This window comes from Helobdella robusta (genome assembly GCF_000326865.2).
Source record: "Helobdella robusta unplaced genomic scaffold HELROscaffold_62, whole genome shotgun sequence".
Lineage (NCBI taxonomy): Eukaryota > Metazoa > Annelida > Clitellata > Rhynchobdellida > Glossiphoniidae > Helobdella > Helobdella robusta.
Genome location: NW_008705346.1, coordinates 810,390 through 826,846, shown reverse-complemented (window position 1 = coordinate 826,846; position 16,457 = coordinate 810,390). Strand labels below are relative to the sequence as shown.

General features: G+C 34.3%; 3 protein-coding genes across 3 annotated transcripts in view; all 3 read left to right on the top strand.

The window, feature by feature from the left end:
• Nucleotides 1-952: 952 nt before the first annotated feature.
• HELRODRAFT_123132 (hypothetical protein) lies at nucleotides 953-2,151 on the top strand (the record flags this gene model as incomplete). The annotated part of the gene is made up of 4 exons (XM_009029844.1): nucleotides 953-1,322; nucleotides 1,453-1,604; nucleotides 1,737-1,850; nucleotides 1,981-2,151. Coding segments are annotated over 4 exons (807 nt in total), but the record flags the coding sequence as incomplete, so codon positions are not given.
• Nucleotides 2,152-3,054: 903 nt separating this feature from the next.
• On the top strand, nucleotides 3,055-7,655 carry HELRODRAFT_88144 (hypothetical protein; the record flags this gene model as incomplete). Its single annotated transcript, XM_009029766.1, has 13 exons — nucleotides 3,055-3,114; nucleotides 3,244-3,296; nucleotides 3,501-3,594; nucleotides 3,757-3,914; nucleotides 4,110-4,175; nucleotides 4,377-4,470; nucleotides 4,802-4,924; nucleotides 5,212-5,278; nucleotides 5,476-5,567; nucleotides 6,363-6,441; nucleotides 6,861-6,985; nucleotides 7,218-7,304; nucleotides 7,422-7,655. The coding sequence occupies 13 exons, from the start codon at nucleotides 3,055-3,057 to the stop codon at nucleotides 7,653-7,655; spliced, it is 1,332 nt and encodes a 443-aa protein (XP_009028014.1).
• Nucleotides 7,656-14,023: 6,368 nt separating this feature from the next.
• HELRODRAFT_180545 (hypothetical protein) overlaps nucleotides 14,024-16,457 on the top strand; it is a gene marked incomplete at both ends in the record, with an annotated part of 5,852 nt that continues 3,418 nt past the window's right edge. The window contains 3 exons of the mRNA XM_009029843.1: nucleotides 14,024-14,215; nucleotides 14,312-15,302; nucleotides 15,582-15,992. Of these exons, the coding sequence (XP_009028091.1) occupies nucleotides 14,024-14,215; nucleotides 14,312-15,302; nucleotides 15,582-15,992 (1,594 nt within the window). The remainder of the gene's footprint in view (nucleotides 14,216-14,311; nucleotides 15,303-15,581; nucleotides 15,993-16,457) is intronic.

Below are 16,457 nucleotides of genomic sequence, written 5' to 3'. Positions count from 1 at the left end.
TTAAAATGTTTCAACCAACCACAATTCAAATTCTTTAACCATCCAGTTAACAAGAGAGGAATGGACAAAGGCCGGCGGTCTCCTGCCATCTCTGAGGTACTTATCAGACCATCACAACTCTCCAGATGTTCGCCTGTCATCGTTCGAGCTGATGAAAACAATCATGACGAGAGGTAAACTACTGGATGTCTGCGAAAGTTCAGGCAAATTAGGCAGAGGATTAGCTGGATTTGAATCATTGAAAAATGAGGTAAAAACGAGTTTGATGTCAATGCAGAGCAAGGATGTCAAAACGGCTGGCCACAGAAGTGAGGCCACCCCTGTCAAACGCGTCCAATTTGTCGACCAATCTTGCGGTAACTCAGTCTCAGGAGCGAGTTTCAATGCAGCAGCATCACTATCGGCAGCATCTATGTCCTCATTTTCGTCATCATCTTCATCTTCGTTGCCGCCGTCACCGTCGTTATCATCTTCCTCGTCAGCATCATCATTTCCTAGTCACAAATCACTCACCGACTCTTCCAGTATAAATGAGTCAGTATCGTTACCGTTACCGCCGGATAATGATTTACTAAAACCCGTAAAAACGACCATGATAGCCAAAGACACAAAAGTTAAATCTGCCTTAATGACATCCGAAGCAAAGAATGAAAAAAGTAGCTTTGACCTACCGCCATTGTCCTCCTCGTGTTCTTTGAAAACGCCAAAGACAGTACGCTTCTCGAATCCAGATGTTGGCACTCCGAAAGAAGTATTTATCATGGAGGAGATCTCAGAAGAAAACTTATCCTTCAACAATGAGGTCCAGTACCATTCGGAGATTAAATCCTTGTTAGAAACGTTGAAATCTTCGAACAGATCTAATAATAGCTCTCTTGGAAAGACCTCTGATTCTAAAAATACCGATTACGTTATCGGTGATAGTAATAATTATAGAGATGATCTTGCCTTATTCCAGCAAATGCTGGTTGACCTCAATGACGTCATGGTACCTGTTATAAGTCACGGTTTGCTTATAATGCGAAAACTAATTGAAAAGCGTTCGCCACCTGTCGAAAAATACAGAAACTTACTCCTCAAGATCTGCAGATATAACGTAAAACACGAAGATTCTTATGTGTATTTGAACGCCATATATGCTCTGTCGGCCCTAACCACGATGTACCATGAGGAGTTCTTGCAGATTTTGATGGACGATTACGTTGAAGTCGACAGGGGTATTGGCTCTGTTGATTATTTGAAGGTTGATGAGAATCAAATAAGAGTAATTGACGTCAAGTTAAAACTGGGAGAGGCGCTTCTGAGAGTCGTCACTAGATTAGGTTTATTTGATTCTCTACGATGTATTTGCGAAAAGTTCGATTTAATATTTTTATTTATTTTATTTTATTATTTTCAGTTTTAGGGCAGTTAAACATAAATAACAAATTTATTGTGTACGTTTTCTAACAGGTAGTTCAGCCATTGCGTACAAGAATAAATTATTCTCAACGCTGGTGAAAGTGTCAAGAAATGACTATCCGACAGTCAGATCAAGTGCCATCACGAATTTAGCACAGCTATGCAAGCTTCTTGGATTTTCACTCAGCTCTAATGTCAATGAGGTGATTACTTTTAATTCTTTTTTTGATTTTTTTCTCATTTTCTTACCATAAGTAACGTTTTTCTTCATTTACGGTCCTAAATTTTGCTTCAAAAATCAAATCTTTCATGTTGATTCTTTGATTTGGTTTCAGATATTCAATAGCTTGAAGTGTATGTTGAAGTATGATAAGAGCGTTGAAGTTAGGAGAGCTGCTGCACTGGCTACACATCAGATTCTACAAGGAACCTCTAAAGATACTTTAAGGGTTAGTTTATTTTCAGAATTTCTTTCATATGTATCTTAATGTTAGCTATTTTAATGGGCGTTATAATCGTTAGTGTAGCGTTTAATTTTTATTTTATGGTTTTTAACCCCATATTTTTTTAATTTTTTAGATCTTGGGTGACGTTTTGGCGGAGTTTTATCGCCTACTAAAAAATGTCTACTACATAGAAAAGGATGATGTCGTCAAAATTCACATCCAGCATTCCATTGAGAAGTTAAATGACATTATGAAGAATTTTCTCTTCCCGACACCCACTCTACAAAAAAATATCTTCATCTTAAACCCACCACCGAGCTCTTACTAATCTCATTATTTTATTGTTGTGTATTTTTCAGTTTTTTAGTCACAATCTTGTTATGTGTGCATGTATGAATGTGTGCTTGTATGTATGTGTGTATGTATGTATGTATGTATGTATGTATGTATGTATGTATGTATGTATGTATGTATGTATGTATGTATGTATGTATGTATGTATGTATGTATGTATGTATGTATGTATGTATGTATGTATGTATGTATGTATGTATGTATGTATGTATGTATGTATGTATGTATGTATTTAACTATCGCTATGTTTTTTACATTGTACTACTTATCGTATGTATAAAATTTTAATAAAAATAGCTAAATTTTAGCGGTCTTGTTTCAAGTTCTCCATGTAGTTCGATTTACACGTTAGCTGGTTACACGTTTAAAAATCAGGGAAAGTAATTAATATTTTCATAATTGTCTATCGAAAAATATATATTAAGCAATATTATAAGGCAAATAATTTAAAACTGCGTAAATTTTTGAAATATTTGAAAATTAGCGTGTTTTAATCTGTTATCCTAGAAACTTTGATAAAAATATTTTTGTCTATGGCTATTAGTCGTACTTGGAGATCTATTTATAGTTCTAGCGGTCATTAATGTGCAGTTGCAATTGCGAATCAAACGAGTCTTTTTCCTATCAAAATAATCATTTCAAATAATTTTTTATTAAATAATTCTCAAATTTACTCTAATATTAATTCGAAAAAGTATTTTTAAAAATATTATTCGGCTTAAAAAACTTTAAAGTTGCTAAAAGTTTTGAATTTCGGCATTCTTAGTCTGCTGAGGAGAGGAAAATCTTTGGAAAATACTTTTCCCTAATTACTAATTTTCACTAATTTAGGTTGTTTTAGGTGGCCTATAAGATGAGTGCTGACAATCTTTTGTGCGTTGAAGTAGTGGGGAGCAATGGCGTTTATTACAAAGTTAGACTATTTTTTCTTTTGTTTGGAATTTTAATGTGAGAAGTTGTTGAATTAGTTTTTGTATGTATCTGGTTACTTGTTCGTTGTTTGGAGAAATGGCCGTCATTTAATTGAAATTTTGTTTTCCAGGCATTTGTTAAAAATGTATACGATGATAAACTGAGTGTGACGCTTGAAACTGAGTTAGTATATTTTTAAATTAAATGAAATACAATAAAATAACTTCTATTTTTCTTTGTTTAATAATTTAAATTTAATTTTTAAATATTAATTTGTTGGCTTTTTTAATTTTACTCTATAGTAAAAGAATGCATCTATTCATTAATGAAAAAAATTAAAAGAGATGGGTGATAAAATCGTATTTATATTTATATTTTCACTAATAGTCCTAGTGAGGAAAAGATAGTGTCATTCTCTGAAGCTCGTCTGCCTTTAAATCCAACCACTAAAGTTGACCTGAAAGAGAATGAAGAAGTTGAAGTCAATATTATTAATTATTATTTTGTTTTGTTTTTTTTTTAAATTTTTATCATTCATTTTTGTTTACTTGAAAAGAATTTGTATAAAATAAAATTATAAAACATGATTTTTAACTTTGATTAAATTTTTTTCCTAATGAAATATATCATTGCTTTTTGTTAGGTTTTCACAACTACTGCGGGGTCCAATCAGTTTGGTTGGTGGCCAGCCCGCATCAAGTTGATGAAAGGCGAATTCGCTGTTGTCGATGTTAAGGTCAATGAATCAACACACTGCAGTGATATCATATCAGTCGATCGACTGAGGGCCAAAAATAATAAGTAAGACTGGTATTAATTAGTTCAGGATTATTAACTCGAATTTGGGATTATTGACTGGACTGTTTGGGTTGATTAAATTTTTTTTCAATCTGGGAATTTTTATTTACTTATGTGTGATAAATTATAGAGAATTTATTATTCCAATTTATTTCGCATAATATTTTATATAATTGAAAATTTTTTAATCTCCATTAGTCCTCCATTAAGTCGTGGCACCTTCCAGAAATTCGTTGTTGATGTACCGGATGACTTGGCAGAGATGTTGGTCATCTACTAAGAATTATTATACCTATTTTTTTGGTTTTTCAGTCTGAGGAAAATTTTTCAATTATTAAATGATGTTTTTTGCATTAATTATTTCAGTTTAGTTTGTGTGTATTCAAATATTTTCTAATTATCTTTTCTAAAATTATGTTTAGTTATTAAAGTGAATATTTAAAATAAATTTTAAATGTTACATAGATGTCTCAATGAGCAAGTGCATATCGACTTTAAGAATGCCAGTGGGGCGGAGATTGTTCAGTATAACCGAGATTCAAAACAACTCATCATTATTGTATGTTTTTGTGGTCATTTGCTAGTTTTGGAGCTGTCGTTATCTTTTGTTTTTGCGGTCTTTGGGTTGGTGTTTGGGGCTGTCTTTATTGTATGTTTTTTGGTCTTTGGCTAGTTTTGAAGTTGTCATTATCTTTTGTTTTTGTTGTCTTTGGGTTGGTGTTTTGGGCTGTCTTTATTGTATGTTTTTGCCTTAGTTTGTGTGGTCTATTTGTTCTCTGTTAATCTTTGGTTAACGTGTTGTAGGTTGATGTTTTCATTGATGATGTTAGCAGTACTCTGTTGTACTTTCATTTTTTTTCTTCATTTCAACAATAATTTAATTTTTAAAGTCTCTAGAGAAGAATGCCATTAAGCGAGCCAATCTGCTGTCGGACATGCATCTTAGGAATTTGAGGCAGAAGCATCAGCTGCTGCAGAAAACCGAAGAAGTTTGCAAGAAGCTAGAGGTGTCTGTGGTGTGGTATGGTGTGGCGTGTCTGTGTTTGGCCTGTTTTGGTGTGTTTGTGTTGTGTTGTTGGTGTTTGTAGTTGTTGTTTGTCTGTCATTATGGCTGCAAAGGATTACAAACAGTTTGTTGGAAACTTGAAATATCTGTGTGTGTGTGTGTTGTTTTATTTTTTTTTGCAAAATTTATGTGGTTTTATAGGATTGGTGTTTAATATGAATAATAACTGTTGTTATTATTCATGATTATTATCATACAATTTCTGATAAACAAACAAATGAACAGTCGACAAAGTTGCACATAAGGGCACCATGCCAAGAGGAGTTCACAGTCCACAAGGAACTCATGGGACTGGCAATTGGTTTGCCTTTATGTTGTGTGTGTGTGTTTGTGCGTTTTTGTTTGCTTGCTTGTCTACATTTGTGTGTGTAGAAATTTAAATATATCCTCTTTGTTGTATATTCTTTCATACAAATCTACATACAAATACATACATACAAACAAACAAACAAACACACATAAACACACACATACATACACACATACATACATACACAGGAAGTCATGGTTGCAACATAATTCAAGCTCGAAAGGTAGAGGGCATAATATCTGTTGAGATTGACAACTGTACATTTAGAATCTGTGGAGAAGTTAGTGTTGTCTGCCTGTTGTTCAATGGATTATTCCTTCTTTCTTTATTTATTTCATCATTCCTTCATATATTTATTTTTTTGGGTCATTTGTTCAGTAGTGGGATTGTTGCTATTGCTATAGTGGTATGTTCATTTTAGTCATTATTTTTCAGTTTTTTCGTTCCTCCGTTCTTTCATTCATTTATTCGTTTCTTCATTCATTCATTCGTTCGTTTGTTCAGTCATTTTACTACTGAAATAATTGTTCACACGTGATACTGTCCGCTAATTCATCATTACATTTGAAAGCATCATTCAGTTATTTATTTATTCATTTTCCTTTGATTGATTGATTGATTGATTGATTGATTGATTGATTGATTGATTGATTCGTTTGTTCATTCATTCATTCATTCATTCATTCATTTATTCATTCATTCTCATTATGATTCAAAACTAAACGTATTAAGCATGGCAAAATATTAATTGATAATAATACGCTATGCTGATGATTTATCTCTCTGCTGATTAGTCATGGAATTAGTTTTACGACGACGACGACGACGATGATGATGATATTACTATTAAAATTAATGATGTTTGATCTTTGAATGGATATGGTTTTTATTCCATAATTATTTTAATTATCATAATATAGTATAATATAATACAATATAATAATAATAATGATGATGATAATAATTTCATGAACATCATCATCATCATCTTAATCATTATCATCATTTTAATCATCATCATCATCATTTTAATCATCACCATCATCACAACTGTCATCATCACCGTCATCATCAGACGACAGAAGCAGTTAAATCAGCCAGACAGATACTTGAGTATGTAGTAGAGAAAATCCATGTGCCTAAAAATTTAGTCTGTTAGTATCTCTCTCTGTATGTCTGTATGTCTGTCTCTCTGTCTTTTTCTGTATGCCTATATAAGATATATATATGTGTGTGTGTGTGTTTGTTTGTATGTGCGTGTGTATACATGTTTTGGATGATTTCTGTGTTTAGATTTTCTTGTTCTTTTGAATGGTTTACATTATCTAAATATCCGTTTTTTTTTGTAATTTGTTTGTTATTTTCGTGTTTCACTTGGGTATTCTGAGGACTGCTGGTTGTAGGATTGTTTTAATTAGTGCACAATCAGTTGCACACACATACATACATACATACATACATACATACATACACATACATACACACATACATACAACTTACATACACACATACATAACATACATACACACATACATACATAACATACATAACATACATACATACACATGCACAGCTAAAGTCATAGGAAAGAATGGCCACAACATTCAAGACATAGTTAACAGGTCGGGCGTCGTCAGAGTCAGGATAAACGACAACAACCACCATGACAGTGACGACAGCAACAACGAAGATATTCACGTGCAGAACACACAGCAGCAGCAGCAGCAGCCTCAAACGCGGCCACATGAGCTGCTGGAACATCAGCAACATCACGATGAAAGTTCTGCTGCTGGCCTGAATAATAATGATGGTGATAACGATATCGGTAATCAGGTAGGTTGTTATTGTTGTCATTGAATATGTACACGTGCACCACACACGCACGCTCACACACACACACATAAACACACACACATAAACACACTCACAGGCACATAGTGATTTTATTTTCATTGGGACAATTGAGAGCATTAGTAATGCTAGAATGTTATTGGACTATCAAATTGGACACCTCAAGGTTTTTTCCCAATTCGTTAATTATTAATTATAATTAATGTTTATTAATAATAATATTTTGTAATTATTAATTATGGCTAATAATAATTATGGTTATAATTATTATTATAATCATAAGGAGGTAGATAGATTGAGGCATGAGAAACAGCAGATAGATGATGAACTGAAGAGTTTGGCTCCAATGCAGTATTCGTTTCAGAGAACAAGGTTTTCATTCATTCATTCATTCATTTATTTCTTTTTATCATTCGTTCGTTCATTCATTCATTTAGTTAGTTATTCATTCATTCATTTAACTCGCTTGTTCATTTGTTTTTGGTTATTATTATATTATTATTATATTCATTTATAGTCATTATTATAAATCAATTATTTCTCACCAGATATGATGATAATAATCATTTCGACGATAGAAGAGGTGGAGCTGGCAGAGGAGGTCAAGGTCGAGGACGTGGTAATGGTAGGTGGTCCTCCGAGAGGCAGGGCTACAATGGTCGGTCCCTGACCTTGATGCCGTCGTTGTTTTTGTTGCTGATGTGTTATAATCATGATCATTCACACACTCAGTCATGAATCATCTGTCCATCGCCCATCAACTAGCTAGTCAAAATTCTGAAGCCTGTATCTTTGTGATAATTACATACAACAACAACAACAACACCCGTTTAGACGGCATTTTCCCCGAGATCGGGGGTTGCCGTTTGGCTACCTATGATGAAACCGAAATACCCCTCGACGCCATCCACATCTGTCACTCGCCTCAGTATCACGCAACCCCGATCTCGATCTCCTTATCAATGTCACAATGTCCTCATTCAGTCCCATCATTGACATCAGCTCTGTACTATTCCTCCTATCCTTCACTTTAACCCCACACATCATCCTCACCATAGCTCTTTGTGATAATTACATAATTCATTCTTAATTAATTATTTTATTTAATTATTCCGTCATTCATTCATTCATTTATTCATTCATTCATTCACTTATTCAATCAACCTTTTATTATTGATTCCACTAACTAAATCTTCCCAATCCGTGTTCAGCAGACCAGGGCAACCAGCAGCAGCAGCAGCGTGACAACCGCAGGGCCTCCTTTGATTGGGTGGATGCAGGGGCATCTAATAACATGGACCTGGGTGGACCCCAGCATATCAGAGGGGGAGGAAAAAGGGGTGGCCGAGGTGGGGGAGGAAGATATAACGGTGGTGGTGGTGGACAGAGAGGAGGTATGTTTCTAAAAGAATCTCCAATTTAATTTTATTAAAAGCAAATTGAAACCAGAGATTTTCCAATTTTGTCAGTGTTGCTGTTTGTTTGAGAGTGAGGAGAGAGAGAGAGGGAGGGAGGGTGAGGTACAATTTAGAGGGAGTAATAGTAATCTTTTTGATGAATGAAACGCCACACAGGTCGTGGAGGAAATCGTGGTGGCGGGGCAAACAGCAACATCCAATCTACCACCAGTAACAGCAGCAGCAGTAACGCCGCAGCCACGAATGGAAGCAGGAAGAGGATTGACGATGAGGAGGGCACGGTACTCGACAACAAACCACATCACCCCCCCTCCAACAACAACGGGGCTGCTGGCACCTCGACTGCTAACGATGCTGCTGGCTACAGTACGCCCGATACAACTGGCTAGTTTCTATTCTATGTTCGAAATTCTCTAGAAAATGATAAATTTATTTTAGATGGAATTTACATTTGATTAATTCTTTCGTCGCCAGACAGTGCCGGGTCATCGAGCAATGACGATAGTCCGTCAAATGCACAGCAGCCAAGCGGTAGTAGGCAAGGTCAGTCGGTGAACAGACAGCAGAGGCAACAACAGCAGCAGCAGCAGAGGAAGAAAAAACGAAAGAATAACCGTCGCCCTATCAACAACAACCCCAACCAACAGCAACAGCAGCATGTGCAGGAGCAAAATACTCAACAACATTCTCAAACTAATTCTGCTGCTGATAAGCATAACAAAGGGAAAGCCGATCCAGTTGCAATGGCTAATGAGCTTCAGCAACATCTTACTAATCAGAACCAGCAGCAGCAACAACAACAACAACCACAACATATCAGTGACAGTTCTGCACTAGCTGCAACAGCAAACATCAAAAAGCCAGAGCAGAATGGTGTCGCAAAGCCTTTACTAAGTCAGCCAGCATCTCAACAACAGCAAATCAACAAACAACCGCCAACTCAACAACAGCAGCAGTCAAGTAAGCCGCCACCACAACAACAACAGCCTAATCCAAAAAATGCACCTGCTACTGCAGCTGCAAAAACCACCACCAACACCAGCAACTACAACAACAGCATTGTTCATCCTAAAACCTAAAATAAATGATCAAACATTTAGAAAATTATTTTCTATGCTCCCTCTTTCTCTCCCTCCCTCTCTCTCTCTTTCTCTCTCTCAACATAATACGTCATCATTTTATATTTCTTATTTTAATTATTTTCAGTATTATTATCTCAAAAAAAAACAAAATTAGAAAAAAAAATCTAACCAACACTTCATTGTTGCATTTTTGTTTCTGTCTTTTTGTCTTTGGTTTTATTGACCCTGATGTATGTTAGTATATATATATATATAAATATATATATATATATATATAATATATATATATATATATATATATATACCAAAACAATTCTTTATTATTATTAAAGTTATTATTAATATGCTTATTTTTCAGTTCATTAATGTCATTTAGTAAATGTTTTTTTAATGTAATGTAATGTTGATTGCTTTATCTCAAATATAGTTTCCTTGTACTTCTTGGCCAGTCTAGTTATTTGAAACAACAATAACAATAATAATAACTATTATTATTAATAATAATAATTATTTGAAAAGCTAGCTGTGTTATAATTAAAGAAGCGATTTTCGATAATGACGATTCTACATACATAGAGTAAATCCCAATCCAACTTAATTATTATTATTATTGAAGTAATCTATTGCAGTGCAGTATTATTATTGTTTAAATTTATTAATAATTATTATTGATAGTTGGTTTTATTAAGTTGAAAAAATCGGTTATGTGTGTGTGTGTGTGAGTGTGTGTGTGTGTATTTGCATGTGTGTGTTTATGTAGGATTGTATATACATACGTATACAGGTATATAAATATATAGTTAAAACAATATGGTTATAAACTATTATCTTCCAACGAATAAAATACTAGGTTATAAATTATTTACTATTAGAAGTGATGAATGTTTTGTATTTATGTACGTATATACGCATTTATAAAAGCTATAATCTAGGTGAAAATAGTTAATACATTGACAGCTGAATAGTGTTTAATTTGGTGTATAAGTTTAGGTTTAAAGTAAATACGAAGCTATGTAGATTCTAATTGAATTAAATAGTATGTCTATTTTTAGTTGTGTTACTGCTTTTGCCATTTTGTGTGTGTGTGTGTTTTTTTTTCAATAGTTTTTCATGGTTTTGCTGTTGGATTAAATTGACTTATTTAGTATCTTTGGTCGTTATTACCTTAAAATATATTAATAATATTATAGTTAATATTAATATATTATTGTTGATATTAATGTATTAATAATGTTGTTATTATTATCATCTCACGTTTGCTTATTTGACTTTATTAGAATGTATTTCTAAATGGATGTTTCGGTGTGCGTGTGTGTGTGTGTGTGTGTTTCAGTGTCTGGTCAATCACCAAATGAAAATTGCTAACTTTAAATTACTAGCAAGTGTATTTTTCATTTGAGAGAGAAGAAATACAAACAATTTGCTTATCTTGTATGTTTATCTCTTGGTTTGTGTTGGGTGTGTGTGTGTATGTGTGTGTGTGTGTGTGTGTATTATCCTGAAAGTTTGTCTGTATCTACATTTTTACATTTTTATTTCAAATGAAACTCAGCCTGCTATGACAAAGTTTGGCAAATCATACGAAAAAGTTAGTGACAGAATTAAATTTACTATCTTTTTATTTTCCATCATTTATCATCTTCTCAATCATCTTGATTGTCATAACCATCTTGATCGTCGCCTTAATCATTATCTTAATCATTTCTATAGATTTTAATCAGCATACTAATCATTATCCTAATCATCATTCTTACGTTCGGCATCGTAGCGATCGGCACCATATTTATCATTTAAATTTTGTCAATTTTGAATTTACATCAATGAAGAATGGGGGCCGTTTTATTCTTTTTCGGCACCTTTAAAAAGCCTCATTCTTGCGTGATCGAATTAATGACATTAAACTTATTTGATATGAGTTAACTAACCAGTTTATAATCTAATTAAACAATTCGATTTATGATAATAGTAGTAATAATACTGTTGTTATTATTATTATCAATATTGTTATTAATATTACTATTGGTCTTTATTCAGTTTCATATCTGCCAGTTGGGATCATATGAAATTATTATTCTTTTGAAATGATTATTGTTGGCAGTGTTGGTGTTATTTTTATTATTTTATTGTTATTATTTTATTGTTGTTATTATTTTATTATTATTTTTGTTTTCTCCGTGTTTAGCATGTACATATGAAGTTTTGCAATGCTTTTAAGAGGTGAACAAATAAACAGATGAGTAAAATTAGCTGATGTGTTTGTTTGTTTGTTTGATTGTTTGTTTGTTTGTTTGTTAATTCATGTCCTCACCAGAAAAAATTCAGGTCTAGAGGGAGAAGGAGAGAGAGATATGCACGCACGCACACACACATACACAGTGAGAGTGAGTAAGAGAGAGAGAGAGGAGAGAGAAAGAGAGCAAAAATTCGCGTGTATCTTAACATTATAATAAAAATAAGATTTTTAGAGGCAAGAAAAAAAAAAAACAAACCATCATTCCTCCAAATCACACCATACTCGAGGCAGGCATAATTGCCACCAAACGAATCGAGACACTAACAACATACGATTACAGATAATAAATGCTATTTGATTGTCTTACTTACTAAATAATTGGGGCCAGTAGTGCGAAAAAAAGATGGAAAAAAAGGAATAGATAGATAGACGGATGAATGGATGGATGGATGGATGGATGGATGGATGGATGGATGGATGGATGGATGGATGGATGGATGGATGGATGGATGGATGGATGGATGGATATAGAAACAGAGATAGGGAGAGAGAGAGCACATACAAATTTGAAAAATTTAATAACGATCTACTAAAAAAACATCAATATTATCAAAATATTATCAACAACAACACAATCAACACGTCGACAACATCACAAACAAATGAACAAACGAACGAACAAACATAAAACGTCATCACTATCTTGTTCATCATCAACTAAAAGAATATCATAATCATAGTCAACAACCAATACAATAATCGCCCTATTCACTCAAAAACACCACAATCGCATCACTAACAACAACAATTGCATCAGTAACAACAACAATTACATCAACAACAACAAAATAAAACCTATCAGCAAAGGGAGGATGAACGAAATAACGACTAAACATAACTAAACATACAAATATACATATAAAAATATACAAAGCAAGACCAAAAGTAAAATGGACATAAACATAAACAAACAAACAAATACAAAACAACAGAGAATAAACATAAAAAACACTACATACACTAAACTAACATACTCTAAACTACAGCATACAACACAAACAGCCTGGTCATTTATCGATTTTGTCCACTACTGCTATGCATACATACATACATACATACATACATACATACATACATACATACATACATACATACATACATACAAACATACATACATGCAATACATACAATAACTGTCACACAATAAACTGTCAGATAACATCTTTGGAGTATATACATTACGATACGCTAGTACAAATGCTTGTATTTATATATAGGGTATATTATATATATATATACACATATGTATATATATATATATATATATATATACTGAAATCAAAAACAGTATGCATATATGTATATATATATATATATATATATATGTATATTGTGGCTATACGTATGTATATAATGATATCTGAATATTTAAACAAACATAGATACCATCAAACAGACATTCAAACAAACAAATAAATAAACCAGCAAACAAACATGCAAACAAACAAACATACATACAAACAAACAAACAAACATAAAGCAAGGATCCATCATCACATGCCTCTGCCTATATAGGTACTATGTATACATAGACAACATTTCCATTGTATAGTTTAGCATCTTATAAACAATGTATGCATATGTTGCATACCAGTATATTATGTAAATGTATACAAATGTGTGTGTGTGTGTGTGTGTATGCACACAAAAACGTATATATTTCATTTAAGCTCCCGTATTGATGTATGTGATGTACCGTTACTGTTGTACTCTATTGTGTTGGGCGTATTTCTGTATCTTCAGTACCTCGTTAAGAGTGTATAGATATGGTATGATAATTAATTAATTGATTAATTAATTAATTTAACTAAGTTATGTTTTTAGATTCGTATAATTCTTATTTTTACATTTTTATAATTTGACTGCAGATTAAAACTTAATAAATTGCTAAATACATATAATTGATTTTTTCAATTTATTTGAAAACATCTAACAATTTAAAAATAAATAATTTTCATTCAAATTCATTTCATTTTCTAATCACAGTAAAATAAATCTAAATAAGTCAGCATTAAATTTTGATTGACACTATTAAAACCACCTCGAAAAAAAACTTTCACCCCTCATTGGTCCGACCTCGACCAATCAGAAAATGGAACTTACATCGCCCAGAGAATTGGGTCAAACCGAACACCAATCACAGAACGGGACTCGTTTGAGGGCCTCTCTGTATATGGGCCAAAAATATAAAAAGGGTGACGTTGTTTTTACCCCACACGGAATCCGGAAGAAGTTTAATGGGAAACAATGGAGAAGATTGTGCTCGAAAGACGGGTGTTCAAAGGTTTGTGATTATTGTTATTGTTATTATTATTGTTGTTATTATTATTGTTATTATTATTGTTGTTGTTGTTATTGTTATTATTCAATTTTTCAACAGGAATCACAACGTCGCGGGTACTGCTCCCGCCATCTATCTTTAAGAGGCAAGGGCCTGATTCGAGGCCCTCCAGCCATGCCGTACAACATGATCAGACCCCGCCCTGATGACCCCCTTTGGTCTCTCCCGATCTCAGATACCCAGCGTCTTCAAGTGGCGTTTGCGACGGCTGCCAATCGCTACGTTGACAAGATGGCACTGGAGGTTAGACGAGCATCCCATCTTCAGTCAGCCGGTTTTTGTTCCGAGTCCAAACAACTTCAACAACAACAGCAGCAACAGCACAACCAACAACACCACAACAGTAGTAACCACACTGGCCACCACTCTAGCACCACTGGATTGAGATTATTGCCACCCCCACCACCGAATTCAAACATGACAGGGGGACTTTTACCCCCTTTCAACTTTCAGCCCTTCATTGGCATGCTGCCCTTAGCTGGTAGACTCGCCCCACACCCTCATCCATTATTTCCAGCTCTAAACAATCCATTCAGTCATTTGTTCAACATTCATTCGCAACACGCTGGCGTCGTTAATAACCACCACAACAACAAAAATGGCGTCATATCTAACCAAGCTGAAGGATGCAGCGTGCGAAGTAGTGGTAGTAGCTTCACTAGCGTCAGAAACACGCTCTCCTTTCCTCTCGATCCGTCTAGATTCAACATCATGTCTGCGTTTGAAAAATTTTTCGCCGCCAAGCATAACTTAAAACTAGAAAACCACATCAATAATAATAATAATAACAACAACAACAATAATATTAATAACAATAATGAAGCCTATACAAATTACATGGTGGCTAAAAACGCCATTCAAAACAATGATATCATCAACAACAACACTAACACTAACACTAGCAACAACAACATAAACAACAACAATACAAGCGGAAATAGCAACGACCACATAGATAATGACGTCACGAGAAATGATGGGCGATTCTCGTCGCCATCGACTTCGCGGTCAAGAAAAGATTCAAAGAGTAGTTGGAGCGATTGCGACAACGAGAGCGTGAATATCGCCGCGGCCAGCCTCAACGACCACAACAACGCAAACAAAAACATGACCAACAATGAATTCTGCAAAAACAACAACAAAATCAACAGCAGCAGTAGTAGTAGCAGCAGCAGCAGCAGTAGTAGTGGTAGTGATGAGGATGAAAAATTACCAGACCACAACAGCCACAACAACGACGACGACGATGACGATATAATTGATCTTTCAGACACAGAAAACAACAACAACAACAACAAACTAACAACAGCAAAAATTACACCATCTTCATCCTCATCAACGTCATCGTCCGTGTTACCAAAAACTCCAAATCACCACACGCGAATACCGTCACCGAAACCGTTAAGAATGCTGTCGGTTTCGAAATTCGGTAACGTGCTAACGCCATCCTGTCTTCTACCGGTTCTGTCGGTTATCGATACTGCCGTGCCATCTCTAAATTCTCGGATTAACAGAAAACCCGGTAATAACGGAAACGGAAATGAAAAGCACACTAAAAAACACGGCGGAAAAGGCGGTGACGATGACGGTGGTGGTGATGATAGTGATGGGGACAACGACGATGGAAATGATGACGATGGTGATGACGTCAGAAAAGGCAGTAACGGTAGTTATGGTAATGATGGAAAGAGGGAAAAAGCGAGGAAGAGAGGCTACAAAGGTAATGCTCTTTCCTTTCAATTTCATCATACTCATCATCGTCATCATCATTCTTTTTTTGATAATAATAATAATAATAATAATAATAATAATTATTATTATTATTATTACTTTGCTGAAGTTGCAATTATTTATGTCAAATTTTATCTCTACGCCATCTTTACTATCAGCAACACCTTTCCAGATTTGTGGTGATGATAGTAATGCCAGTAGTGGCGGTGATGATTGTGATCATAGTTACGCTGTCGGAGATGATGACGATGATGATGATTTTGGTAATGATGATGATGATTGTGGTAATGATGATGATGATGATTGTGGTGATGATGATGATGATTGTGGTGATGATGATGATGATGATTGGGATAATGATGATGATGAGGATTGTGGTAATGATGATGATGGCGGTAGCGGAGATGATGACGAAGAATGATGATGGTGACGTCATTTTTGCTGATTTATCGTT